Source organism: Bos indicus x Bos taurus, chromosome 10 (assembly GCF_003369695.1).
Source record: "Bos indicus x Bos taurus breed Angus x Brahman F1 hybrid chromosome 10, Bos_hybrid_MaternalHap_v2.0, whole genome shotgun sequence".
NCBI lineage: Eukaryota > Metazoa > Chordata > Mammalia > Artiodactyla > Bovidae > Bos > Bos indicus x Bos taurus.
The window spans coordinates 70,074,777-70,102,056 of NC_040085.1; the positions used below are offsets into that span (position 1 = coordinate 70,074,777).

At 40.4% G+C, this 27,280-nt stretch overlaps 1 protein-coding gene and 1 long non-coding RNA gene across 12 annotated transcripts in view; one reads left to right on the forward strand and one right to left on the reverse strand.

Annotated features, from left to right (window-relative positions):
- Window positions 1-27,280, forward strand: part of SYNE2 (spectrin repeat containing nuclear envelope protein 2) — a 324,652-nt gene that overhangs the window by 205,932 nt on the left and 91,440 nt on the right. For 7 of the 10 annotated variants that reach the window (XM_027554279.1, XM_027554281.1, XM_027554283.1 and 4 more), the window contains 15 exons: window positions 2,086-2,283; window positions 2,891-2,965; window positions 4,165-4,275; window positions 9,860-9,976; window positions 14,287-14,517; window positions 18,065-18,247; window positions 19,279-19,407; window positions 19,948-20,069; window positions 20,222-20,363; window positions 21,818-21,949; window positions 23,352-23,504; window positions 23,630-23,839; window positions 25,050-25,151; window positions 25,950-26,069; window positions 26,445-26,645. In XM_027554279.1, coding sequence (XP_027410080.1) covers window positions 2,086-2,283; window positions 2,891-2,965; window positions 4,165-4,275; window positions 9,860-9,976; window positions 14,287-14,517; window positions 18,065-18,247; window positions 19,279-19,407; window positions 19,948-20,069; window positions 20,222-20,363; window positions 21,818-21,949; window positions 23,352-23,504; window positions 23,630-23,839; window positions 25,050-25,151; window positions 25,950-26,069; window positions 26,445-26,645 — 2,226 coding nt within the window. Of the gene's footprint in view, window positions 1-2,085; window positions 2,284-2,890; window positions 2,966-4,164; window positions 4,276-9,859; window positions 9,977-13,876; window positions 14,123-14,286; window positions 14,518-17,511; window positions 17,638-18,064; window positions 18,248-19,278; window positions 19,408-19,947; window positions 20,070-20,221; window positions 20,364-21,817; window positions 21,950-23,351; window positions 23,505-23,629; window positions 23,840-25,049; window positions 25,152-25,949; window positions 26,070-26,444; window positions 26,646-27,280 lie in introns of those variants that run through there. The other 3 variants (XM_027554282.1, XM_027554288.1, XM_027554289.1) reach the window with 3 other exon arrangements.
- Window positions 171-14,388, reverse strand: LOC113900483. Of its 2 annotated transcripts, XR_003513147.1 has the most exons (4): window positions 13,980-14,069; window positions 4,693-4,723; window positions 1,244-1,573; window positions 171-1,113 (listed from the first exon to the last, which is right to left on the reverse strand). It is a non-coding gene; the product is annotated as an uncharacterized LOC113900483 (long non-coding RNA). The 2 variants fall into 2 exon arrangements; XR_003513148.1 differs by lacking the exon at window positions 4,693-4,723 and having other exon boundaries at window positions 13,980-14,388.

Genomic DNA, 27,280 nt, shown 5'->3' on the forward strand with positions numbered 1-27,280 from the left:
CCATGTCAGTGAACTTTCATACTCTTGCATTAAAATCCATCAGTCTGTCTTATACTTGGAATGGATCTCCAACCATGCATGATTTTATAACATCATGCTTGATCATTTGGAAAACACTTATCTGACTTGTTATGTAGATCCTCCAAATGATGACACATCTCAGTAGCCAATATTAAAGAATTCACATTTATTAACATCTACAGATGTTACCTCTTCAGAAAAATCTGTGTATTATGTACATATGTATGTATAGTTTAACAACTGTCTTTTTTTTCAAGTAAAAATAGTATTCTATGGGGAAAAAAATGGATAGGTCAGCTTGAAACTTAATCACATGAGTGCTTTTCCTCAACCATTAAACTTTGGTATACAGCAGAAGTGCTTTATGCAGGCTTCGCACTTTGTCAAACAGAATATTAAAAATACATGTTCTTTATCAAGGATATTCTTAACTGAAGTTGGCTTTTTTTGCAGTTAAATTCATGATACTAAATTACTAAATTTAGTGTGATCCTAAATTACTAGATATGAAGCATCTAGTAATGCTAATACAGTTGATGTTTCTGCCTTGGTTCCTACCAGACTTCAGGAGTTTTCCCCACCATTGCTTTTACTACATCACACAGTGAAAAATGTCAACACAGTGAGAAAGGCCAGTAACATTTTGGTATTATTATGAAAATGATCTTGACCTCATACAGTGCAGACCTCCTGGGGTTTGCAAATACTGCTTTGAGAATGGCAGCTTTGTGCCCTTCTCTGCCTCCATAATTCCAGTGGCTCTGGAGACTGGTCTGTTTCTCTAAGTGCTGTTCTAATGGCTATAATGTTATGTCTGTTGGGGGGCACTGTAGCTCTGAAGTTTAGTGCTTATGGAAAAGGGACGCACACCACAGCTAACTCAGATTGAATTATTTCCCAAAGCAATCACAAGAAGGTTCATTTCAAACAGAATAGGGGTATGGTGTCAGAATGTGTGCGGTAGCACTGGAGTCATGGGGGCTGGGTGTCAGAAGTCCAGGTCTGCGCTCTGTCGCTGGCTGCAGCTCTGGAAGGATCACCTTCTTTCTCTGGACTTCAGAACTTTCACTCATAGGTGGAGTTTCTCTGTCTCTAAAAAAAAAAAAAAAAAAGATGATTCTATCAATGTCTCTAGGATAGATGGACTGAAAGAAGAAATAAGGAAAAAAGGAATGAATGAACACAGGGTTTAAAGAATACGTTAGGGACAAAATTTCAGTACCTGAAGTTCTGCTAAAAAGGAGCAGGTCTGTCTTCTGATACAGCTCAGGCTTTGAATGATGCCTTTCAGAGTACTGGAGAGGAGGATGTCAAACAAGACAATGCCTGACGTTCCCTCCAAATCCAGGATTCTATGACTCTGTAATCCTCCTGGACAGACAGTGGGCATCTGCACTTTTACTGCCCATGTATGACATTTTATTCCCACATATCAGTCACAAATTTTTTAACCTTATAAAGCTTGGAATTATTTCTTCATCATTCCCGTAACAAATTACACTTCACAGCACCTTTATTTGCTTATTTATTCCCATATGGTAGGAAGCTTTGGCTGTAAGAAAAAAAGGAAATAAATTTAGGAAAACTAAAGAAGGCTTCAAAAGTGACAATAAAAGTGTGAGATTTCTAGCCTTGTTTTCTCTCAGTGGTTCCCAAATGTTAGTCTGCATACAAATCTTCTGGAAGTTTGTTAAAGTGTGGTTCTTTACCCCTGTGGATTCTGGCCGATCAATCCTATGGCTACTGAGGTGAGGCAACCCTGGCTGTACTCCACAGTCACCCATGGGGCTTGTTACAGATTTCTGAGCCACCATTTGACCCCCAGCGATTGATTAACAGGGTGTCAGGTGAGGCTAAAGCATCCTATAAGGGGGATCATAAACCCTCCCTGGACCATTTAGAAACACAACCAGAGGGAAGGGAACTATGCCATACCAGGGACTAGTTCCTGGCTGTGCAAGCCCACAGCGTAGAAAAAACTTCAGCCCTTGCACCAAATGCAGCAGGCTCCTGTGGCAAAGGCATCAGATGTCCCAAACCAATGCAAACATTCTTTCTGCATAGGGAGAAATCGAAGGTATGGAAAAGCAGATTCTGAGCTTGAACCAGAAGAAAGAAGACCTGGTGGTGGACTTGAAGGCTGCCATACTAAATCTTCACCAGCATTTACAGCAAAAACAGCAAGAATTAGAACAGGAAGTGCTGTCAGTCGGGGCATCCGAGGAGAATACAGGGGCTGAGAAGGATGCTTCTGAGTGGAAGGTGGGTATGGCTGTAGTTAACAATGGTCCCACATTCCTCAAGAGCTTTAAATTGGTAGTATTTTTCATCTGGAAAACCTGCGGCCTCTATATTTATGGCCTATAGAAAAGGAATTTCTTCACGAGGAAATACTCTGCCTGAGATTATTCACGAGTGAATATTAATTCTCAGGGTGTGTCTGTGCTGGACTCGATCCAGAATTCTTATGCCCAAGTTACTTAAGGGGGTGCTTATGAAATCCTATGGATAGGTGGGTGGCAGCCACCCTTTGAAGTGTCTTCCTACCAAACTGTGAGCCCATTTCAAACTCAGAAATGGGCCCAGCACCTCTCAAAGCCCACTTTGAATCTACATCAGTGAATCGCATTCTTGAATTGTTTGATGAGGGGCCACAGAAGGCAATGCAAATGAAAGGGATCTAAGATTTGACCGAGTCATGATATTTGGCTGGATGAGTTGAGAGTTGCTAAACCCAGAGGCTACTTGTGTGGGTGGGCATCCTGGATAAAGAGAGTAAAAAATTAGCTACATAAAAAAGCAGCCGGGCCGGGATCCTGATGAAGTTGAACAGCAACCCGGCTGAAAGTCTTTGTACTGTGCCTTTCAGTTGAACAGAACGAGTTCCATGTCCTTCCTGCCAGCACTCGAGGAAGAGGCAGAAGAGAGCTCTCTGAAGAGTGAAGTAAGGAAAATGATTTTCTCGTTCAAGTTTGGTAGAAGCGTAATCTCTAAAAGGTCAATGAGAAGATCTTAAAATGAATGGAAACATAAGGATTTTTCAAATTCGATGCCAGTATTTTGTAAGGGTGGTTGAAGTAGTTATCTTATGTTATTAATGTTTAAGTGCATATAAACCTACTTCAGGCCGGAGTGGGATAAATGTAATTCAGACACACTTGTTGGCAGAAGGGAGAAGATGAAGTTCTTTGTCATATCCTGAGTTCTGAGTACTTTCTCTGGAGTTTTGAGGGTTTGCTGTTTGGCTGGCACTCCTGGTGGCTTTATCTTTCCATATTTGAATTACTTTTGCAGTCAGACAGCACTGCCAAGGACACGGAGAACGGTGTTGGCAACTAACCCTACTATGTTACTACTCCTATCAGAACGGGTTGAATGAGACCTTTACCAGTTTCCTCATTATATCAATTTCCATTTCATACTTTAAGAACTAAAGCAGTAATGGGTCTGAGCCAAAGGGAAGAAAATTGCAGCAATTGACGGTTTTTAATGTCTCCTACGTAACGAGCAGACATTCTTCCTGCTCATTTTATAGATTGCTCAGTAGCTCCATGGTCACACGGAATAGCCTGTAGTCCTTCACCATATCACTGGGACACGTGGGGCTGAGTGGTCGGATGAGGAGTGACCCGCAGACAGCTTTGTGATCTGATTCTACCTCTTCATAGCAGAGAAAATTTTGAAAATGAAAGAGGTGCTGGAGCCAAAATAAGAGTGCATTTCAGTATGATTCTAATTTGAGACCTGTATTTGCCTCTGAGCTGATATGTTTATAATCATTGTTTGTCTTTGACACCAGTCAAAAAAATACATGTTGTTAAAGAGCCTTTGAGATTACATTTACCAAGGCAGATGAAATTCCTAAAGTGCTGTTTTAAAGGTCCCCTTTGTAGGACATGAACTGACTGCCAACTTTAAGAATATTTTTTTGGCTTTAGGAAGAGCTACCACATTTGGACTCCTGTGATGTAGTTAGCCAAAGAAATCAATGATAAATAGTGGGGGAAGGGGAGGAGAGGGTGGAATTAAGGACTGCAGTTATACTGCCTGGTAAGCTGAGTATTACATAAAAGATATAAGGAGGATGCTGTTATGATGGTAGGAAATCACCTCCCTCTGCTAATCAATTGATTGCTGTGTTAGAGTGGAGATAAGAAAGCAGAGCCGTCTTCCGGGTTCCTGTCTTTACTCTGGAAACATGACAAGGACGTGGAGGAGGACAGGGCATCCTCATCCTCTGGAACAATCATTCAGGTAATGCTGTGCGGGTCACATTTCTTGGGGGTGGGGATGGGCAGCAATAGCAAGTCAAAGCAAAGAGTTTCTTGTTTGAAAGAATGTTTCAGGAGGGAATCTATGTGGGTTGAAAATTTTTAAACTTCTTACCGCTACCTCTGGACAAAGCAAAGGCAGCCAAGTATTAGTTGCATTTCTTTTGTGCGCTCAGTGATAATGTTGTTGCTGAGTCCCTAAGTCATGTCCGACTCTTGCGACCCCATGGACTGTAGCCCACTAGGCTCCTCTTCATGGGATTTTCCAGGCAAGAGTACTGGAGTGGGTTGCCATTTCTTCTCCAGGGAGTCTTCTGATCCAGGGATCAAACCCACGTCTCCTGTATTGGCAGGTGGATTCTTTACCACTGAGCCACTAGGGAAGCCTGTAAGTACTTACCTGAGGAAAACTCCCTAAGTGCAAATCCAAACTGAAAAAAAAAAAAAAAAACAGTTAAAGGAGCAGCTAAAAGGTTGACCAATGTGGTTAAAGCATTTAACATGCCTCTTTTTGGGGGAGCAGTTGAGGGTGAGAGTTCTCTTTTTGAACAAAGTAGTGTGGAAGATAAATTAATGAAATAAGTCTTTTTGCTCCTGCTTCTCTTTCATTGACTACGCTGAAGGCTTTGATTGTGTGGATCACAACAAACTGTGGAAAATTCTTAAAGAGATGCAAGTACCAGACCTTACCTGTCCCCTAAGAAATCTGTATGCAGGTCAAGTAGCAACAGTTAAAACTGAACATGGAACAATGGACTGGTTTAAAAAATTGGGAAAAGAGTATGTCAGGGCTGTATATTGTTATACTGCTTATTTAACTTATATGCAGAGTACATCATGTGAGATGTACTGGGTAATCACAAGCTGGAATCAAGATTGCTGGGAGAAATACCAACAACCTCATATATGGAGATGACACCACCCTAATGACAGAGAGTGAAGAGGAACTAAAGAGCCTCTTATTGAGGATGAAAGAGGAGAGTGAAAAAGCTGGCTTGAAACTCAACATGCGAAAAAGTAAGATCTTGGCATCGATCCCATCAATTCATGGCAAATAGAAGAGGATAAAGTAGAAGCAGTGACAGATTTCATTTTCTTGGGTTCCAAAATCACTGCATATGGTGACTGCAACCATGAAATTCAGATGTGCTTGCTCTTTGGAAGGAAGCTTTGACAAACCTAGATAGAATATTTAAAAGCAGAGACATCACTTTGCTGACAAAAGGTTCTTATAGTCAAAGCTATGGTTTTTCCAGTTGTCATGTATAGATATGAGAGTTGGACTGTAAAAGCTGAGCATCAAAGAACTGATGCTTTCTAATCGTGGGGCTGGAGAAAACTCTTGAAGAGAGTCCTTTGGACAGCAAGGAGATCAAATCAATCAATGCTAAAGGAAATCAATCCTGAATATTTATTGGAAAGACTGCAGCTAAAGATGAATACTTTGGCCATGCAAAGAGCTGACTTAATGGAAAAGACCCTGATGCTGGGAAAGATTAAAGGCAAAAAGAGAAGGGAGCAGCAGAGGGTGAGATGGTTAGATAGCATCACCAACTCAATGGACATGAATTTGAGCAAACTAGAAAATATTGGAGGACAGAGAAGTCTGGTATGCTGCAGGCCATGGGGTCACTAAGAGTCAGACAGGACTTAGTGACGTGAATGAATGTCATGTCACTAAGAGTCAGATATGAATGAATAACAACTTTTTGCTCCTTGTGAACTTATAAGCTTCTTCAGTCTCTCAAAACAGAGGGCAAATGCCCTCACATTAGAAAATCATTTCATGCTGATATGAAGACGATGTTTTTCCCTTGCTTCTAAAGGATCTCTGCATCATTATGATCCACACTTCCCCCCTTACCTGCCTCCTGACTAGGGCTGACCCTACCCAGCTCCCAGACCAGTCCTTTCTTTGATAGTTGGCATGGGGACACTTATGCCAGCATCTTCGATCTCTGCTTCTTGGTCATGTCCTTTCCTCTCTACCTCAGAAGTGTTCAGATTTCCCTTCCCTAACAAGTTCCTTCCCCCATTGCCCTATCCCTCCCAAAGCCCAGACCATCTCTTTAGAACTGCTCTGCCTCCACGGGTACCCTTCTCTCCATATCTGCCTAAGGACTTCCTTCCTGCTCATCCATAAAGTCACTTTTCAACTCCCACTGCCTCCAAGAACCCCCCTGTTCTTTCCCTTTGTTTTCCCATAGCATTCTGAACCTCAGTTATTATAATTTATCACAGTTTTATACATCGATCTGACACAGTTTCATGAGAAGCAGGAACTTTATCTTCTACATTTTGATGTCCTGTACTGGGCTGATTATGCTACTTTGTAATTTATTTGTTTCTTTTTGGCTGTGCTAGGTCTTCCTTGCTACCCAGGCTTTTCTCTACTTGCGTGGGGCAGGGGCCACTCTCTGTTAGTGGTGCCCTGGCTTCTCTTGTTGGAGAGCACAGGCTCTGGGCACCGGTCAGTAGTTGCAGCTTGCGGGCTGTAGAGCACAGGCTCAATAATTGTGGCGTATGGGCTTAGTTGCTCCGCAGCTTGTCGGATCTTCCTGAATTGGGGATCAAACCTGTGTCTCCTACATTGGCGGGTTGACTCTTTCCCACTAAGCCACCTGGAAAGCCCTCAATATGCTACTTTAATGTGTTGAATTTCTTGATCCTGCTTTCCAGATCAATTTCATGGTGCTTCCTCTTTCATTTATGGCTAAATGTCTGTAGTTGGTGCTCCTCTTTCTTGGCTCCATTTGTAATCGAGATTTTGCCCCTTGCTATATTTATACTGCCATTGACTTCTGGATATTAATTTTCAGTTCAGTCACTCAGTTGTGTTCAACTCTGTGTGACCCCATGGACTGCAGCACACCAGGCTTCCCTGTCCATTACCAACTCCTGGAGCTTGCTCAAACTCATGTCCTTCGAGTCGGTGATGCCATCCAACCATCTCATCCTCTGTTGTCCCCTTCTCCTGCCTTCAGTCTTTCCCAGCTTCAGGGTCTTTTCCAATGAGTCAGTTTGTATCAGGTGGCCAAAGTATTGAAGTTCCAGCTTCAGCATCAGTCCTTCCAATGAGTGTTAAAGAGTTGATTTCCTTTAGGATTAACTGGTTTGATCCCCTTAGTGTCCAAGGAACTCGCAAGAGTCTTTTCCAACACCACAGTTCAAAAGCATCAATTCTTCAGAGCTCAATTTTCTTTATGGTCCAACTTTCACATCCATACATGACTATTGTAAAAACCATAGCTTTGACTAGATGGATCTTTGTTGTCAAAGTAATATCTCTGCTTTTTAATATGCTGTCTAGGTTGGTCTTAGCTTTTCTTCCAAGGAGCAAGCATCTTTGAATTTCTTGGCTGCAGTTACCATCTGCAGTGATTTTGGAGCCCAAGAAAATAAAGTCTGTCACTGTTTCCATTGTTTTCCCATCTATTTGCCATGAAGTGATGGGACTGGATGCCATGATATTTGTTTTTTGCATGTTGAAGTGCCCTTTTATTAGTCCTGATCCTTCTTGACCTCTAGCAGTAGCAACCTCTTCCTTCTTGAAATGCAGTGTTCCTCTGGCTTTATTAATTCTATACGTTCTCGTCTCATCTGTCTGCAGCCCCTCTTCCAGCTCCTTCTCTTTACCCATCTCTGTCATAGCGGGCATTTCCCCCAGTGGTTTACCACCTTCTTTCTTTTCTGTTTTGTCTCATGGCAGTTTCTCCTCTCATAAGTTTTGTAGTCACCTCTATGCCACAGATTCCCAAATTAAATCTCTGGTCTTGATTTTTCCTGTAAATCTGTTCCACATTTCTACCATCCAAATACATTTCTCTTTTTGAATGTGTTTTCTCAAAACCATTTACCAACTTTTCTTCAAAGCTTACCCTGCCTCGTAATCTCTCAGTGTCTGTTAGTGATACAACTCTCTTATCAGTGTCTGAGACAGACTTCAGAGTCATTTCGGGCACCTCATTTGTCTGGCCTTTTATGGCTACTGCTCAAGTGATGTCCATTCAGTCTTTACATCCTACTTCTCCCATTATTTTTGTCATTATCCTATTCCAGGCAAATATTAACTTCTTCCCTAGACTTTGAGAGGAGTCTTCTAAGTGGACTTGTAGCCTCCAATCATTTATACATCTTATACTTAACTGATGGATCTTCCTAAAGCAGTTCATGTTAAATTCAAGTCTTTCCTAGATTCTGATTTCTACTGAATAAAATGCAGTGTTCTTAGCCTGGCATTCCAGACTTTGCATGATCCCAGCTTACGTTCCCACTTTTATCTAAGCTTTACCTTTAGTTCTTGGTTCATACCTTTCTAATAGCAGTTACTGTTTTCAGTACATGGTGCTCTTAGGAATGACTAGGTGCTTTGTATGTGTCATCTTGTTTACTAATCACAGGAATGAGTGAGTGGGTTGTGTTGCCACTTTAAAGATGAAGCAGGTGAGGCTCAGAGAGTCCAGGTTAATTTGTCCAATATCACGCAGCTTGTAAGTAGAGCGGTCAAGATTGGTTGATTACAATATGCATACTTTTCCCACCACACTGGTCTTTTGTGTAAGTTTCATTTTCCCATTGTTTAACCTTGATTAACCTAGCAAGTGGATCAAAGTGTACATCCATTTAAAATGTGACATACATCATTAAACTGTCCTCTAGAAAGACAATAATTTTATTTCTACCAGAATGCATGGAAATGCCTCTTTTCTGACCCCAAGTTAATATTGGATATTTTCAACCTTAGTTAAACATAGCCAGTGGATTAAATTGCATATATTCTAAGGATGTTGACTATCACTTCAGGTATGAATTGGCTTTCATGTTCTTTTTTTATGAATCATGTATCCAGGCCACTTGTCATTTTCTACATAGAAGTTGATGTTGTCCTTATTTATTTGTAAAACTAATTAATACATTAAAGATGTTAACAGTTTGGAAGATGTCATCTCAATCTGTTATTTCTCTTTTAACGTAGATTATGATGTCTTTTTGTGGCACATGTTATTTAGGTTGTTAATACTAACATTTTTTCCCTTTATTGTCAAGCTTTAAAAGTCCCTTCCCACTCTTAGAACGGAAACAGATTCGCTCATATTTCCTTCAATAATTTTTATGGTGTATCCTTTACATTTAAATATTAGATACAATTGGAATTCATTGTTAGCAGTGAGACAGAGATTTGGTTATGTTTTTCCTGAAGTGCCTGGATAAGATAGTTGTTCCCAAATTTTAAAGTTTCATCTTTCCTCCATTATTGGAAATAGGACTTTTATCACATAATCTTATTTAAGTTTAGTTCTCATAATAATTCATTTAAATACCCAATTCTTTGGATTTCTTATGTGTTCCTCATTAACCACAAAGCTTTGGAGATTTAAGTCTTCAAATAAAGATAAACTTGAAGAAGTTGATTTTTTTCCCCTAATGAGCAGACTTTTTTTTTCTCAATGTACCTGACTAGTCTAGACATTTTTGTAAGCAGGTGACTTGTAAACTGAGCAGGTGCAGAAAGGACTTGTAAGGCTTCAGGGCAGGAACTTTTCTGAACCTGATTCTTTTCTTTACAGGAGGCAGCTGGGAAAATAAGCACATGTGATAGTTCCATGGCACAGGTTCTTGAACCAGACCTGCTGAACACTGAGCGAGGCCCAGAATTTTCCCTGAGCCCCAACCAAACACCAGAGGTAGGTCCCTGCTGCTGATGAGCCATCTGCCCAAACCCCTGGACTAGCACCCAGAGGTGGCGGGCTCTCTGTGTTTTGCGATATTTTTTTTACCAAGTAAGAGGTCTTTGTGAACCTTAACACCTCCATGTGTGCTGCCACGCTGGAGAAGTGGAAGATTTTCCATCAGATATTTACATGGAGACTAAGCGTGGCACAGGGCAAGTAAAGACTTTTTCCTCACTCACCACGTGCCAGGATGAACCAGCCTTTCCAGTAGTATCCCCTTCTTTTCTCTGTAGATACAACTTATGGGGGTGACAGAAGTGGAGGAGAGCGAATGTTAATTATCTACCTATTACATTAGAGGCATTTGTGTTTGCTCTCTAATCCTCAGATTAAATAAGGTAGGTTAACATGTACCATGCATTTACAAAAGCAAAATCAAAATTCAGGGTGTAAAAGTACAGTTAGTAAATGGAGGAATAAGGAGGTAGACTCAGAATATTCCAGTCTGCCTTCCTAATTTGAATATTTAGTATTTAAAGATTTAAAACTGAGGCAGATTTGGCCTCACCAAATAAGCTGCCACCACACTATCCCAGCAGCATATTTAGTATTTGTGCAAATGCATTTAGGTCAGGCACTTTACCTAAATCTTCCCTCTTAGCACAGTAGGCAGCACATCAGTCTCATAACCTGAAGATCCTGAGTTCGAGCCTCAAAGAACAGCAGATCCTTCACTTTTGGGGCTTCCCAAGTGGCACTAGTGGTAAAGAACCCGCCTGCCAATTCTGGAGACATAAGAGATGCGGGTTTGATCCTTGGGTCCGGAAGATCCCCTGGAGGAGGAAATGACAACCCACTCCAGTGTTCTTGCCTGAAAAATCCTATGGACAGAAGAGCCTGGTGGGCTACAGTCCATGGGATCACAAAGAGTCAGACACAACTGAAGTGACTTAGCATGCTAGGCACTTTAGCCAGGCAGTTTTGCATTTTATAAAAGGGGGTGGTGTGTGCAGATATTTGTAGAATTGATGGAAAAGTATTTAAAGGTTTGGTATTTTGGCATGAAATACTGCTACAGCCAGAAAACTCATTTGCATTTTAACTGGATCTTGGTACTCAAATCAGCGATGTGTTGTACAGAAATCAAGCACTGCCACATTCATTGACTGAGAGGCTAACTTGAATGCCAGAATTATGTCAAAAATGTGGACTTGTAGACCCCAAGGCATAATGAAATCAGAGATTGAATCCTGGGTCTAGGATTGAATCCAGTGACCATAGGCAGTTTGAATAACTTCTCTAAGCCTCAGTTTCCTCATCTGTACACTGGGAATAATGGATTTGTGGCATAAAATATGAGATAGTCTTAGCACAGTAGCTTAGCTCTAGAACCCAGTAAAAGATTGGGTATTATTAATTTATATTTATGCTTTAGACTCTAGATGACATAATTCTCTAACAAGACATATTTGTGGTCATGTTTTTTTAGCCCTCCAAAATATACAGTTATAAAACTTTGATTAAAATAATTTCTGCTTTTAAAATGTGGGGTTATCATTTGAAGAAGATACTCAGCAGGCAGACTACTGTGGGAAAAAATGTAGACTCAGAATTAAAAAATCTTGAAACTTTGTGACCTTGGGCAAGTAATTTATGTCTGGGCCTGAGTTTCTCAGAAGCAATGTGGTGGGATGGGAGGGGTGTGAACTGATTAAACATTAAACACACTTGGATTTCTTTGGCTATAAAAAAGATGTGAACTGATTCCTGGCACGTTTCCCAGACCACCTTCAACTATTGAAATTCTACTGTTACAGATAATCTTTTTGTCTTCCATTACTTTTGGATTCTTTCCAAGTTCAAATAACTAGCAAATAAAACCAAGATTAGTACTCCAGCTTCCATATTTCCTCATTAATTCAGTGACTTAGTGGAGAAGGCACTGGCGACTCACTCCAGTACTCTTGCCCAGAAAATCCCATGAACGGAGGAGCCTGGTAGGCTGCAGTCCATGGGGTCGCTTAGAGTCAGACACGACTGAGCGACTTCACTTTCACTTTTCACTTTCATGCATTGGAGAAGGAAATGGCAACCCACTCCAGTGTTCTTGCCTGGAGAATCCCAGGGACAGGGGAGCCTGGTGGGCTGCCATCTATGGGGTCACACAGAGTCGGACACGACTGACGTGACTTAGCAGCAGCAGAGAAAACAAAGAAACTCAACTTCGTCGGTTTTTTTTTTTTTTAACATCTGTGGCAGTTGTAGGTGCTCAAATAATGTTTTTGAGTAAATAGGGAAAGCAAATGGAAAATCTCTTATTGCAGATTAATTAATCAATCAATCACTGTTAACAGATTTTTATCTCAGGTGACAAAAAGGGGGATTGCAAAATCTTTGCCACTGAGATATAACAATATCTGAAAAATCTGAAAACTAGGAAGCAATCAGATGACTAGAAATTGATGTCTGACAGTAAACTCACATATGAGTTTCTTTTTTAAAGATCAGAATTAAAAAAGAAAATTGAAATGGATGAATCTATGGATCTGACTGCATATGAGCTATAATATCTGACAAATATCTGAAAAATCTGAAAACTAGGAAGCAATCAGATGACTAGAAATTGATGTCTGACAGTAAACTCACATATGAGTTGCCTTTTTAAAGATCAGAATTAAAAAAGAAAATTGAAATGAGTGAATCTAAATGTGGATCCAACTGCGTATGACCTATAGAGAAAACACGGTACTGGAAAGACTTCCTTAGGAAGATGATGCTTAAAGAAAACCCTGATTAAAGCAGGGGAGAAATAGCATTTTGGCAGAAAAGGCAGGCATCTGTGAAGTAAAGAGATGGTCAAGGGGAATGAGTACAACTCAGAGGACCCTTCTGTTGAACCAGCTCTTATAATCCTCATCAGAGTGTATGTGAAAACGAGTGGTATTTTCATATCCTGCATATTTTTGTTACCACTTACCAATTTTGTCTGTTTCTATTGTACTGAAAGTTCTGTGTTTAAACAAAATTCCATAAATATTAGGAAATAGGCACTTAAGTTGAGACAGGGTATATATTTGTGAGCAACTCCCATTTCTCAGTTGGCCAAAATTATGCCTTGTTAGATGCTGAGATGTAGTTAGCAAAGCCTTATATATTGAAAACATTGTCTTTTCCTCATAATCAGAATGAATAAAATGTTTATGTCATTGTTTAGTCGTTCAGTCATGTCCAACTCTTTTGCGACCCCATGGACTGTAGCTCGCCAGTATCCTCTGTCCACATTAACAGGTGGATTCTTTACCACTGAGCCACTTGGGAAGCCCTGAATAGATATCACTAATTTGGTAGAGCAAAACACAAATCCTTATTCCTAAAAATATTCCTCTAGAAAGGTCAATAATACTGTTTCAGTATTTTGGAAAAAGATGTGGGAAGCAAATATCTATATTGGTTTATCTTTTGCCTCCAAGTTGGAAGTATCTATCACATAATCACCAGAATACTTTTACTTGGTACCTGGGAGAAATTTTTCTATGGGATTGATAAACAACCTGGTTGTTTGAATATAAAAAGAATACATCACACACATCCTGCCTTCTTTATACTATACTGTGAGTATCCATTCCTTAACACGGTAATATTTGAGTATCTAGAAGCTAAAAACTAACTTTAGAGAGTCAAGAATACGAGAAAAGTTTCCAAATTACCCCAATGAAGCTTATCACTTGACTCAAGCTATTTTTAATAGAAAAAGATAAGTAATAGCAGGGCGGAGGGAAAGCTAAAATATTTTTTAATCTTAACCACTTAAGATGTTAAGTTAAAAGTGTGAGGTATTAACATATTTTCCTTGTGTCCCCACCAGTGTGTAAAGATCTCTTTTTTCTGTTTGAACAGAGGGCATAGCAATGTAAGCATTGCTTAATCATGTGTCACGCAACTTTAAACACTGGCCAATTCGCTGCAGTGTTTCAGACACACACACCCACATGCACACCCTCTCGCGCACACTCACCTGTCTCCTGGGACCCACCGTTTAATGAACCGTCAGCCTGTTTGCGTCCTCCGTGTCCAGGAACTCTGTGCCTGTGTTCATGCAGATTGGCTGCTTGGAAACCTGGGGCGCCAGGTCACGTGATTGTTGCTATGCCTGTGGAGGTGCCTTCTTCGTTTCTTTTTGTTTTTACTTCTTCTGCCCTTATATATTTGTTTTTCTTTTAACTGGGGGAAATGCTATAAGTTTATAGGTCTTTACAAGTCCAAATCTGAATATTTTGGACTCCTAGTTTTTCACTGCCAGATTATCTTGGATTTTTTCATAGGGTGCCACACCTCCCATCAAGGCTGCAGCTACTGGCCTTTCGGACAAGCAAGGAGCTTTTGAGGCCACGGTGGAGAAAGTGAGGCCCGAGCCTGCAGAAGTCCTCCATGTCTGCAAGAATCAGGTGGCTGAGCTGGAGCTGTGGCTGCACCAAGCCAACGTGGCATTTGAGCCAGAAACATTAGACGCGGACATGCAACAGGTGGTGGAACAGCAGTTGGTAGGGTGCCAGGTAAGGCTGCTGGGTCTGAGTTCGTGGCCTGTCTCTTCAGCAGTTACGAGAAGATGAATTTCTCTGAAAGCAACAGTCTGATTCTTCCTGTTGCTCTGACACCTATGTTTATTTTGGCCTCAACTTTTTGTTCTCAGGATAATTCTTTGAAATAATTTATGTAAGCAGAGTATCTGGGGAGACAGTAGTGGAGAAGATCTCAGAATCTAGAGTTTAGATCTGGTCACATTAACTATGAACTGGAGGGAGTTACCTCTCACTTCATTTTCCTCAGATAGGTCAACTCCTAAGACTTTGTTAGGATTAAATGAGATAAAGTATCTAAATCAGTGTCTGGAGTATAAAGTATATATAAAGTGCTCAGCAGATACTAGTTTTATTCATAATATTCAGTTTTTTAAATTTTCATTCATCAGAAATGAAACTGAATATCCTGATTGGCAGGGTTACAGATACAGCAGAAAAGGGCTTTGCTGTCATTTTACTATGAATGCTCCTTCTCTTGCTGGCTTGGTGGCGCTAGCAGTGAAGAACCCACCTGCCATTGCAGGAGACGCGGGAGTCGTGGGTTTGATCCCTGGGTTGGGAGGATCCTCTGCAGGCGGAAATGGCAACCCACTCCAGTATTCTTGCCTGGAAAATTCCATGGACAGAGAAGCCTGGTTGGCTATAGGACACAGTGTCACAGAGAGTCAGACAGGACTGAACACACGCACCCTTGGCTAGGGAGGGGCAGGAATGTAAACTTCCTTGCCTGGAGTCATTTTGAGGAAGCTTTGCTGGCACAGCCCAAAGGTTGGGATCTCTGGATCCCTCCAGGGAGGGGCGAGACTGACATTGCTGGAGCAAAACTGAGTGTCCTCAAGAGCTCAGCCAAGACACCTCCCTCCAAGGCACTTACACCCACCTTGGCCTGACATCTCCACCTGATTGGCTCATTCGCAGTGGTGTCCAGGGACAAGGACTTCCTCTCAGAGTGCCTCAAACCACTGGCCTGTCCACAGGGAGCTCCACCCACTATGTGGGGCTGGGCATACGACCCACCTTGGCCTGAGGCCGGCGCTCCTCCCCTTTCCATTCAGACCCCCACTCTTACTACATCCGGAGTCTGCCTAGTAGGACCCAGCCAGGCAAGCTGACTTCCTTCCTCAGGCAACTCAGCACCTCTCACCCCAAAAGTCAGCTCCCGAGGGTTGGATTCATTCAGATACAGGCACTACCATGTGGCCTGACTGGTAAGACGTGCAGGAGGGTCTGGAGAAGACAGTGTAAGTGGCGCAGAGCAGTGTTCCTCTAACCTGAACCTTCGGTATTCCAGATGTTGAGACCCGGCCACTTAGGGCCTTTCAGGCGCCATCTGCCGACTGATGGTCCTGCTGACTGAGTAGACCCCACAGCCAAGTCCTTGATCATTACCGGAATCTGGTCCTTGGGCCTCTTGTGAATTTAAAAATGTGGGGGCTGCTCAAGGAAAAGACACGACCACAAGGTGGCAGTCGCGCGCAGTGAGCATTACTTGGGCAGCGTTTAGGTGGGGTCTGGAGGGACTGGGAAGTCTCATGCCAGATCTTCCAGAGGCTTTGGCAAGGAGTGGGGGTGGAGCCACCACCCAGAAGGGGAGGAGACAAGGGAACTCCTAGGGGTTAGAGAAACCAGAGGGGTGGTGTGTCAAGATGATGTCAGAGAATCTGAAGGAAGCAGAGGCTGGAGTCTTTAGAGCTCCAGAGTTTGTCTTAACCATGACTAGATGTGGGGGGTCCAGTTTTGAGTCTGGCACTGGTGAAATATGAACTAATATTTCTGCTGTGAAGAAATAAACAACATATAGATCCATATACACGGGCCAACTCTGGCTCATTTATATAACACCATGGTGTATAGACTTTAACACTGAAACATAAAAAGCCTTACAGGGCTCTATAAAAACATTAAGTTCCCAGAGGGGAAATATGCAAGGACAGGAGCAAACGGATCAGTCAAGAAAAAATTGTATTCCGTAACTTAATATTGAGAAGAAATGTTCAGCCTTGATTATTAAAGATGCATGAGTCAAAACAGCTGTTTTGTTCCTACATTATCTTGACAAAAATTACATTTCCGGGAAAACTCTGGAGAAATAGATCCACTAATGTTTGCCTGATTGGTTCAGTATTTGTGGAAGTCAGCTGTTAGCAGATAAAATGTCTATCTTCTTTGACCTATTAATCCCATTACTTTAAATTTATCTTCTGAAAGTAACCCTAAAAGGAGAAGAATATTTATGGCTGCATTGATTATAAAAATGAAGCACCAGAAACAGTTTAAAGGCTTAACAATAAGGAGATGAAGAGAATCATAGAGTACTAATATGCAGCTATTAAAATAGATATCATGAAACATATATATGTAGACCCATGAAAATGTATACATAAAATAGCTAAGTGGACAAAAAGCACAAAATTATAGTACACTTTGTTTTCAGCCACTTTATAAGTACACGTTGTTTAAGCTTAAAAGAGTCTGTATTCAGAGGATATAAGTAGTTTACTCGGATGAGAAATTATAACTATGTTATTGAAAATCTGTTTTAAGTTTTTAAGTTTCTCTCAAAGGATTGAACTTGTTCTTAGCACCCACGATTTTAGCACAAGCAATTGCAGTGTTAGAATGTGTCTGACTCTACATTCTGCTGCTGCTACACTCGTGTGCCCAGCCAATTGGCATGACTTTTGCGGCTCCATAGCTCAAGGAGAGAGCAAACTTGATCTCTTGAGGAGGAAAACAATGATGATGACTTACTGGGAAACTTACTTCATCCTCCTGACTTATTTTTAGACATGGGTGTAAGTTGACCAGTGGTATCAATGACTAAGTGTTTTAGGTTCCAAGTTATGTCTTCCTGTAATCGTCTTCTGATATTTGGGGAGCTTATTTGGCTTTAGAAAGACAAGAAAAGAGCAAAGGAAAGAATTTCCCAAGGGTTCTGTGGAAGTATTTTTTTAAATTACTACTCAACACTTGGATTGCAACAGAAAAAGTTTAGGAATAAGGTGGGAAGTAATAATAGTAGGCACAGACTACATATCAAGCACTGGCCAAAGTATATGGATTTAACTCTAGCTTCTCAAAGTGACCCCGGAGGTAAGTTCTGTTATTATCCCCATTTTACAGATAACTAGAGGTACACCCATGCAACGTAAAGTGCCCAAATTTTCCCAGCTATGAAGTTCTAGTTCTAGTGTCTGTGGTCCTAACCACTGTGCTGTACTGGATGTGTTCAGCTCTGCGTTCTAAGGGGAATATAGCATCACTTGTTTTAGATTGTGATACAACCAATTTAGTTTATTTATCACACCCAATTTGGAGTTGGTTTGGCTGAACCCCTACTGAAAAACATCAGAATTATGTGGAAGTTGTTTTTTTCTCCCCCGACAAGGTCCCTATCAACCTGTGTTTCTGGAACTTCTTAAATACACTTAGGTGTAGAGACAGTGAATCTAACTTATTTTAGAGTGTAATGTGTGTTTGAGACCAAAACTGTGATTAATGAAATGATTTTACTTTCTAGGCTATGCTAACAGAGATTGAGCAGAAGGTGGCCTCTCTGTTAGAGAATTGCAAAGATCAGGGCCTGGGAGACAGTGGAGCCACTCAACAGGAGGCTGAAGCACTTTCCTTGAAACTGAAAACTGTGAAATGCAATTTGGAAAAAGTCCAAATGATGCTTCAGGAGAAATACAGTGAGGACCAGGTAAAATATGACTATGTGTAGACATGTATGTAAATACAGGCATATGTATCAGGAAGGAGCTCTGGGTGCAGGTAAAGAAACAACTACAGAGGAATTACAGTAAGTGAAAAAGAATTGTGCCTCTTAAAGCTTTAAGGGGTGGGTACCCTGGCTTTTGTCATTGGTTTCATTTTGCTGTGTAGTTTGCTCATCTAGGTTGTTGTTAGTGATCATGTTGCTTTGATTAGGTTTGGTTTGACTGGGTTGGTTGTTGTTCTTGCTGGTAATGAGATCTGTGCAACCTTTCATCATAAATTTTAAAGGAACTTCGTATTTGAAAGGAACTGTGTAATCATGGTTGACTAGAAAAATGAAGCCTTTATAGACATGCTTAAAATTTAACATCAGAAACACAAAAACCTGTTTCATAGGTACTTTTGTTTTCCATTTACAAATATTTATATATACTGATCCAAGTATCATATAGTTAAAGTATGCTTATTACTTTTAAAAGCATTCTGTGTATATAAGTGCAAATGTGCATCCTATGAGTAGAATCTTACTATGTAAAATTCACAGCCATTCTTAATGAAATGGTGGTTTCTACTTAAAGGACTTCTATTTACAGAAGTAAGATTGGCTGCAGATATACAGGCTGTATGGAACCCCTTTTATCCTAATATGTTCTCTCTCTTAAAAAATATACTTATGTTTTGGACATAGGGGAAATTTGAGTTCATAAGCTTAATACTATGTCTGTTTTTGATATTTATTTCACTTTGTTCTCAAGAAAAAAGGGCAATAGATTTTCTGGCTTTTAGTAATTCATTGGATGAATTAAATTGAGGAAATGATAAAATGACCACTTCATTAAATGTAGTGGTTTTTGAAGTAGTTATGAAATAAGTACATTAAATTGTAGTATGTAATCATTGTAATTAACAAAATACAGTCATTTACTTCATATATAACTTTTCCATTGTGTAGTTACATTATTAGAATTGAAATGGATCACCATTTTAAATAGTCTGCCATCATAAAATGTTTTGCAGCATTCTACCACACTAAAGAAATCTTCAGAGCATCAGAAAGTTCTCCAACCAGATAACCTTTCTGAATTTGAATCTGTTGTTACCGAAAGGCCACAATTCAGTAGACAAAAAGATTTCCAGCAGCAACAGGTATTTTCAGCCCCCAATAGTTATAAGGACAAGAATAAAGTTTTCTATATGGAATTTCCCACTAAGCTGTAATAAATACCCAAAGGCCACTGGAGTGCTTTCTTACATGACTGAATAGAAAGTGTGATGTGTAGGCGTTCCTGTGTGTACAGCAGTTTTGAGTTTTGAGCATTTGCTGCACTATCTACTTTGCTTTCATCTGCTACCACTGGGGATACTTGAACTTGGCTGCTTTGTTAACATGCATCTTAAACCAAGCAGGGATATACCTCTGCAACTGCAACACTTGTTTCCCTGTTTCAAAATGTGTTTGTATTTTTTTGGTGATTTTCCTTGTGTGTAGTATTATGTTAAAAAATGCTTGGTCATTGTCTAAATATTTTAAATAAGTTTTTGAAAAATAAATATTAACAAGAACAAGAGATAGTAAATAATGATTTAGGAAGTGGTTTCAAATCTGATGATCTCAACAGAAGAAATCCTTGTGTACTAAATGAAAACCTTGATTAATTGGACCATTTGAATCTTATTCAATTATAGGTTTTGGAGTTAAAACCAATGGAACAGAAAGATTTAATCAAATTCATAGAATTTAATGCTAACAAAACATGGCCCCAGTATTGCCAGCATGATAAAGATACAACTCAGACATCATCTGCAAGGTAAAATATTTTTAAAGAATTGGACATTCAGTAGTTTTGTAGTTGGGAGAATTAAGAGTGTTTCTTTTAATATCACTTATAAAACTCTGTCTGGATGTAACATAATTTTTGTACATTGATCATTCTTTTTACCTTTTGTTTTCCTTTAAAAGCAGTAAAACATCTAGCCCCCAAAATGATGCTCCAGACTTGATCTTGTCAACCCAGGGCCAAAGTGGAGATAAGTGGCAATATTTACACCATGAACTCTCATCAAAAATAAGGCTCCCTCTCTCTCAGCTTGTACAGCCCCAGGTCAGTGTATATGTACACGTAGTGTAAATAAACATGTTTACCTTTGAAAAGCCAATAAGCATTCATTAAACACACGTGTGTGTTCTGCATTATTTCCAGAAAGCGATTTATTTATTTTTAGAAAGCAAAAATGCCAGATAGATTTTCATACTTGGCTATCCTCTTTTCATCTTCCTGGAAATCTGCACTTCCCTTTTTGCTTCTGTAGCACCGTGGGCTTCCCCGCTCATAGCTGTTACTAAACTATACACCCGCTTATTTGTCTGTATTCCCCATTAGACAGCATGAGAAGAACGATTGTGTCTGCCTGGTTCACATTTGAGTACCTGGAGCAGAAACTAGAACATCATAACATCTTGGTTACTATATATTGAATGAATAATATATATTTTAAAGAAAACACTTTAAAATTATACAGTGCTATATGAGTGTCATTCATTCATAAAAAGATTACTTGAAATCTGCAGTGTGCTGGTCCCTATGCCAATGGTACCCGTCTATAGGTATTCTCACCAACACACCTTAGCATACCTGATCTTTGCCATTATGATCTTTGTCATACCGTGCCAGCTACTGATGCGTGTCTCTCTAAACAGAGCCCATGAGCAGAATAGCACCGTTGCTCCCAGCAGTCAAGCTTGTGCCTTCAGTTTTGCACTCAAACTACCCGGGCAGTGGTTACCAGTGGTTTCCCAATTCCCCAGTCTGGTGGGAACTTTTTCAGTTCTCTTCTATTCTGTGAAGAACCTTATTTGACCAATTAAAGTTGAATTGAATTCATTGGGAGGACTTTAGTCTTGGTTTCTCCTTGTCATACACGCTATAACATGTATGTTGTTCTTTTTCCAGAATAGAATAACCTCCCTCTTTCTCCACCCTCCCACCCCAGCAGAGTCCATCTACCACCCCATCCTGTTCCTTTATATGTTAGTTTTCCAATTTGGCAAAGAAATTAACTCTGAGTCATTCTCCCTTCTGAAGTCACAGCTCATTTTCAGTACTTATTTGGCTTTTCAATAACAAATCAAGATGCAGATCTGCCCCTGGAGGTTACTGTATACTATTTAAGAGTTGGCTGTGTGCCAGGAGTATGCCAGTAAACAGGGAAAGAAAGAGCTAACCGTGGAAGTCCAGTAGCATGGCCACAGATTGAAAAATGAGTGGTTTTACTCTATTTTTCAAATTATAGTTTCTTTTCCCTTGGTTTTTTTTTTTTTTTTTCCTTAATCTAAATGGACCCTCAAGTGTCTAAGTAAAGCCTGTCATGACTTTTCAAAGCTGTCCAAAATATTTAAATTTTAACTAGATCATTTTTTTTCTTTTAAATGACAAGATAGACAAAAATACTTACCAAGAAGATAAACTCAGAAGATAGCTTGTTAAAGCACTTTTGATGTTTTACATTAATAGGATCTCAAACTTTTCATAATAGTATTTCCTTTTTTCAAATGTAGGTTACCACAAATATGAGTATTCTACCCAGTGTGACTGTGTATAACTTTAGATACCCAACAACCGAAGAACTGAAAACTTACACCACCCAGCTTGAAGACCTGCGTCAAGAAGCAAATAATCTTCAGGCACAGGTAGCAGCTGCCTATTATATATTTTCTTCATTGCAATAACAAAAAAAAGGGAAATGTGATACTGTAAAATACCATAATTTTCTTTGTGGATTCTTCAACTTACCCTCAGAGCCAGCATCCAAGGAGTGTGCCCAGTCACTAGGTTATGTCGAACTCTTTTGCAACCTCATGGACTGTAGCCCATCAGGCTCCTCTATTCATGGGCTTTCTCGGACAAGAATACTCTAGTGGGTTGCCATTTCCTCCTCCAGGGAATCTTTCCGACCTAGAGATCGAACCTGCATCTCCTGCATCTCCAGTGTTGGAGGGCTAATTCTTTACCACTGAGCCAGCTGGGAAGCCCATTATTTTCCTTACCGAACAAATAATAGGATGTACAATTGAAGGAGTCCCAGAATTGCAAATAGAATTTATCTCTGTTACTGACTCTGGTAAATTTGGTAGTGGCTACATAGAATACCACGTATACAGGCTTCGAAACCTGAGTCTAGGATTGGCAGAAACAAGGATCATGATCTATTAATACTGTCTGCAGTGGGGCACTGGGGTCGCAAGGCTGAGTAGAGGTGGAGGGAGGAAGTAGCAGCAGGGTTGCCAACCTTGAGTAGGCTTAACACTGAGATGGTGTGCTGGGTAGCTTAGGTATCCATCAAAGGAAACAGTAGGAAACAGCCCACATTGGGTGATTAATAGGTTTGGCAGGCTCCTAATTTACTTATAGTCACTATACTGTACCATCCCTGTCTTTAAGATGCTGTTCCTCTTTCTAATGAATCCCTTCAAGTTTCTTGACTTCTTTCTTCAGGCCATCCTTGGTGTCATTAACCCACTTTCTCCTTACATTAAAATATGGGGGACAGAGAACAGTGGGAAGAAGGGCAGTACGGTTTATCTGGAACCACACTTCCCTGGTGGCTCTGACAGTAAAGAATCTGCCTGCAATGCAGGAGACCCGGGTTCGATCCCTGGGTCAGGAAGATCCCCTGGAAAAGGAAATCGCAACCCGCTCCAGTGTTCTTGCCTGGAGAATTCCATGAACAGAGGAGCCTGGTGGGCTACAATCCACGGGTCATAAAGAGCTGGACACGACTGAGTGACTAACACTTTCACTTTCACACTTCCAGCTGGACAGCCCCACTAAAGAAGTCCATCTTTCGATTTACCTTTTAATTCTATTCAGTAGTCAACTCAATACCTAACACTGAGTTTCTTAAACTTGTTTCTCTCAGAATTAACATCTTAATTTTATTTATTTATTCTGCTACCTAGTTCACAAAGTATTTGAAATGACTAATAAACATAACATGAATGGTAAACTATAATGGAAACCAGGGAAAATATAGGCTTAGGAAGGCAAGGAATCTTAGTGATTTCTGTTTTTCCTTTTCTTCTCTTGATTCAGGAAAACATGTCAGAAGAAGCGTACACGAATCTGGATAAGAAATTATTTGAACTGTTTCAGACCCTCATTCAGTGCCTGAGCAGTGTGGAGGACATGCTGCAGACACCTGGGCTCTTCAGAGGGGATGTGGGTACCCAGCAGGTGCACTACGAGGTAGGGAGCACCCATCAAGCACGTGTGTTGGCTGTTATGCAGGCAGCCCACCGGTTAGCCAGAACTGAAACCTCTCCTAAGGTCAGAACTTGTTCACGGTGTCTTTCTTCTTCTCTACTTTGCAGACATTGGCTCTTGAGTTGAAAAAACTTTACTTAGCTATGAGTGACAAGAAGACTGATCTTTCAAAGGCCATGACTTGGCCTGGCAAGAACGCCAGCCAGTTCCTTGACTGTTTTGATAACCTCCAAGTCTACCTGGAGCACACCCAGGCTACAGCTGCCTCTAGAAGCAAGGCTCTGAAAGCTGGCCTCGACTACACCCGCAGTTATCAGGTACAAGTCTGGGCACTGGGCTGCTTTGGCATAGTGGTAGGTGACAGAACGGACCTCCAGTCTTCATTCGCTCCTCTACCCAGAGGCATTCACAAATGGAAATTGCTAAGGAAAGCAGTCAGACTCTTTCTATGAAGGTCTTTAAGTTAGTTCAGCCGCTCATGGCTGGAGACCATTTGAAAGTGAGGTCCTTTCCAAAATCTCAGGTATGAATTTGTTAGGTCTAGCTAAAGTAATGCTTCTTTCCTGTATGACATTCAACCACTAGAAGTGTCACCTGGGAGGATTCCCAGGTAAGGAGGAGCTATTAAAGTTTTTGAACAAAGGTATTACAGTCTGTGTACGTTTCTGGTAGATCCAGCTGGCAATTGTCTAATGAGGATTGGGGCAGAGACTTGAGGCAGCCCTGGACTAGTTAGGAAGCTGTTAGAAATTGTCTAATGAAAAGGAAATGAAACACACCACCACTTAGGAAGGAGTCTTCCCTGTAAAATCAAACCTGAATCTGATCAAGTCTCTAGAATCCAAGTCATATAGACACAAGAGAAGAAAATGGTAAGTGGTGCTAAGGGAGTGCAGTCAGCCATATACAGGCAGTGGCAAGCTGTACAGAATAGGTAGCCCATTTTTTTCCTACTACTGCCTCCCTCCCCGCCCCGCCCCCCACAAAAAAATCCCAGAAACAAAAAAGAGAGATGGGCAGGGGGCCAGCAGATTATGAGGGATTTAAGATACATGAATTCACTGCACCTATTGGACCCCATTTAGATCCCAATTCAAGCACACCAAAAGGAGAAAGTATAGGCAATTAGGGGAATGTGAACCTTGCCTGGGTAGTTAATAATGCTAAGGAATTATTATTGATTTGTGATATCTTTAAAGGGAGGAATCTTTGTCATTTAGAGATACATACTGAAATATATACTAATAAAATAATATGATATCTTGGACTTGCTTCAAAATAATCTGAGGGAAGGGAAGTCAGGTGTAGTCAAGAAAGCTCAGGGGAGGGGGCAGAAGAGTGACGACCAGCTACAAGTCATCAGTAATTGTTAAGGCTGATGGATGATGATAATGCAGGGGTTCCCCTATTTTGACATATGTTTGAAATTTCTGTAGCTCAGAAACTAAAGGACAGCTAAATTTTTTAAAATGTTCCAAAGCTCTAAATGAGAGTCTCACTGTTTCCTACATTTCTCTTTTTATACAGAATGAAATAAAACGATTATATGATCAACTTGTTAAGAATAAGACATCTTTGCAACAATCTTTGAATGAAATTAGTGGCCAGACTATTGATGAACAGCTTCAGGTAATCAAGTGAAAATCGTTCAAACTGACTTAACCTTGAACCAGAGAGTCTCCTGCATAAAAGACTCCATAAGTCTCCTGTGCTTGTGAATCACTCCCTAAAACACAAGTCTGTGCAGTGTTGGGAAGGTTGTTGAGAAATGAGACCCTCATCCTCTTGGGAGGGGTGCTGACTACTCCTCCATCTAGAGGTCATTTGGCTACATATCAGAATTGTAAATCTAAATGCTCTTCATCCAGCAGCTCCATTCACTTATACAGCAAGTGTGAATTGACCTAATGTGTTCAGGCCATGGTTCTACATTCTGGGTTTGTACTTATCCTAAATAAATAAGACAAGTGCATAAAGATAAATATGTGTGTGAATATTCAAGGAGGGACCTGACAGAACTGCTTGAATTAAAAGACTCTAAATAGCCCAAAAGTCCATTTTGAACCAACCGTTACTAAAGCAGTGAGCAGCCTTACTGTGTCTGTTTAAAAGGCTCTAGATTAGTTTGTACTGCTATGACTAGATGCTGAGAAGCTGGTAAGTAAAGCATGCAAACTGTAGAATCCAATGACATGTGCAAGCCAGTGCATTTCAGGATAGGAATGTATCCCTCTTCTCAGTACACGCTTTGAATACATTAGAAACAGACCGTCAACTGTGGATCTTTGGGGAGAACTGGAGAGGATGGAGGAAAAGTGGCACTTTCATTTTTCGTTCTTTTCTATATTGTTTAATTCTTTTTAAGTGACTATGTATACTCCTGACTTACTAAACAGTTTTATTTTTTTGTGTTGTCTCTCTCTTTAGAAAGTGGATGCATATACAGTGGAGCTGCAGAACTCTGAGAGCCGAGTGGCAAAACTAAGAGATGAAGGAGAGAGGCTTCATTTACCTTATGTTCTCCTCCAGGAGGTTTACAAATTAGAGGTACGTCTGAGCAGAACATATTCAATCCATAAATTACTATGATTATAAAAAGTTAGGCATTTTTCTTCTAGCAAGGAAATTTGTGCACTGTGTGCTCAGTCACTCAGTCTTGTCCAACTCTCTGTGACCCCATGGACTGTGGCCCCCCAGTCTCTTCTGTCCAAGGGGTTTCCCAGGCAAGAATATGAGTGGGTTGCCATTCTCTTCTCCAGGGGATCTTCCTGACCCAGGGCCCACATCTCCAGCATTGGCAGGTGGAATCTTTACCACTGAGCCACCTGGGAAGCTCTCCATGGAAATTTAGATATGCTCTTTATTTGGGTTATTTTCATGGTTGGGTGGAAATGTTTGTGCACACCTGTTCTTTCTTTTCAGGATGTCCTTGACAGTATGTGGGGACTCTTGAGAGCCAGGTACACAGAACTCAGCTGCCCTTGCATCACTGAGAGCCAGCAAGACGCTTTGTTGCAAGGCATGGCGGAACTGGTGAATATCGGGAAGGAAAAGCTTGCTCATGACCACTTACAGCAAACCAAAAGTAAAGTTGCCCTACAGGCTCAAATACAAAATCACAAGGTAAGACACCCGGGTCAGATCACCTTTTCATAGACTGTTATTCTGAGTATGAACAGAGCATACATGTCCTTCCTGGTGAAATATACATCATTCCTTTATTCTTTAAACAAACATCTATTACACCATATACCAGGAAGTCTGCTAAACTCTAAGAATATAATTGTGAGTGAAAACAGACACAATTCTTAAGATTTATGGAGCTTTTAGTTGATTGAGAAGACATTTTTGTCAAGGAGCAATTCAAACAAATTTAAAATTGAAATTGGGATACATACTTTAAGAGCATTTAATAGAGGGAGTTGAATTCAGGAGGTTAGGAAAGGCCTTACTGAGAACTAAAATCAAAATAAATAAAGAAATAAATTACAAATGTATATGTAGTGTAATGCTACAGTAAACCCTTTTGCTTTCCATTAATTTCATTAAATAACACCTCATGATAACCAACAAGAGATATGTAGTAATTTAAATGCTGATAATAAATGTGTAAGATATAGTCCCTGCCTCCAACAAGCTGAAGTCCAGGTTTTTGATAAGTAGACGTTAAGAAAAATTCAAAGGTAAATATTGTATAAAGAATGGAGGGGAAGAGGAGAAAATATATTAACTGATATAAAAATGTCTCAAAGCTTATG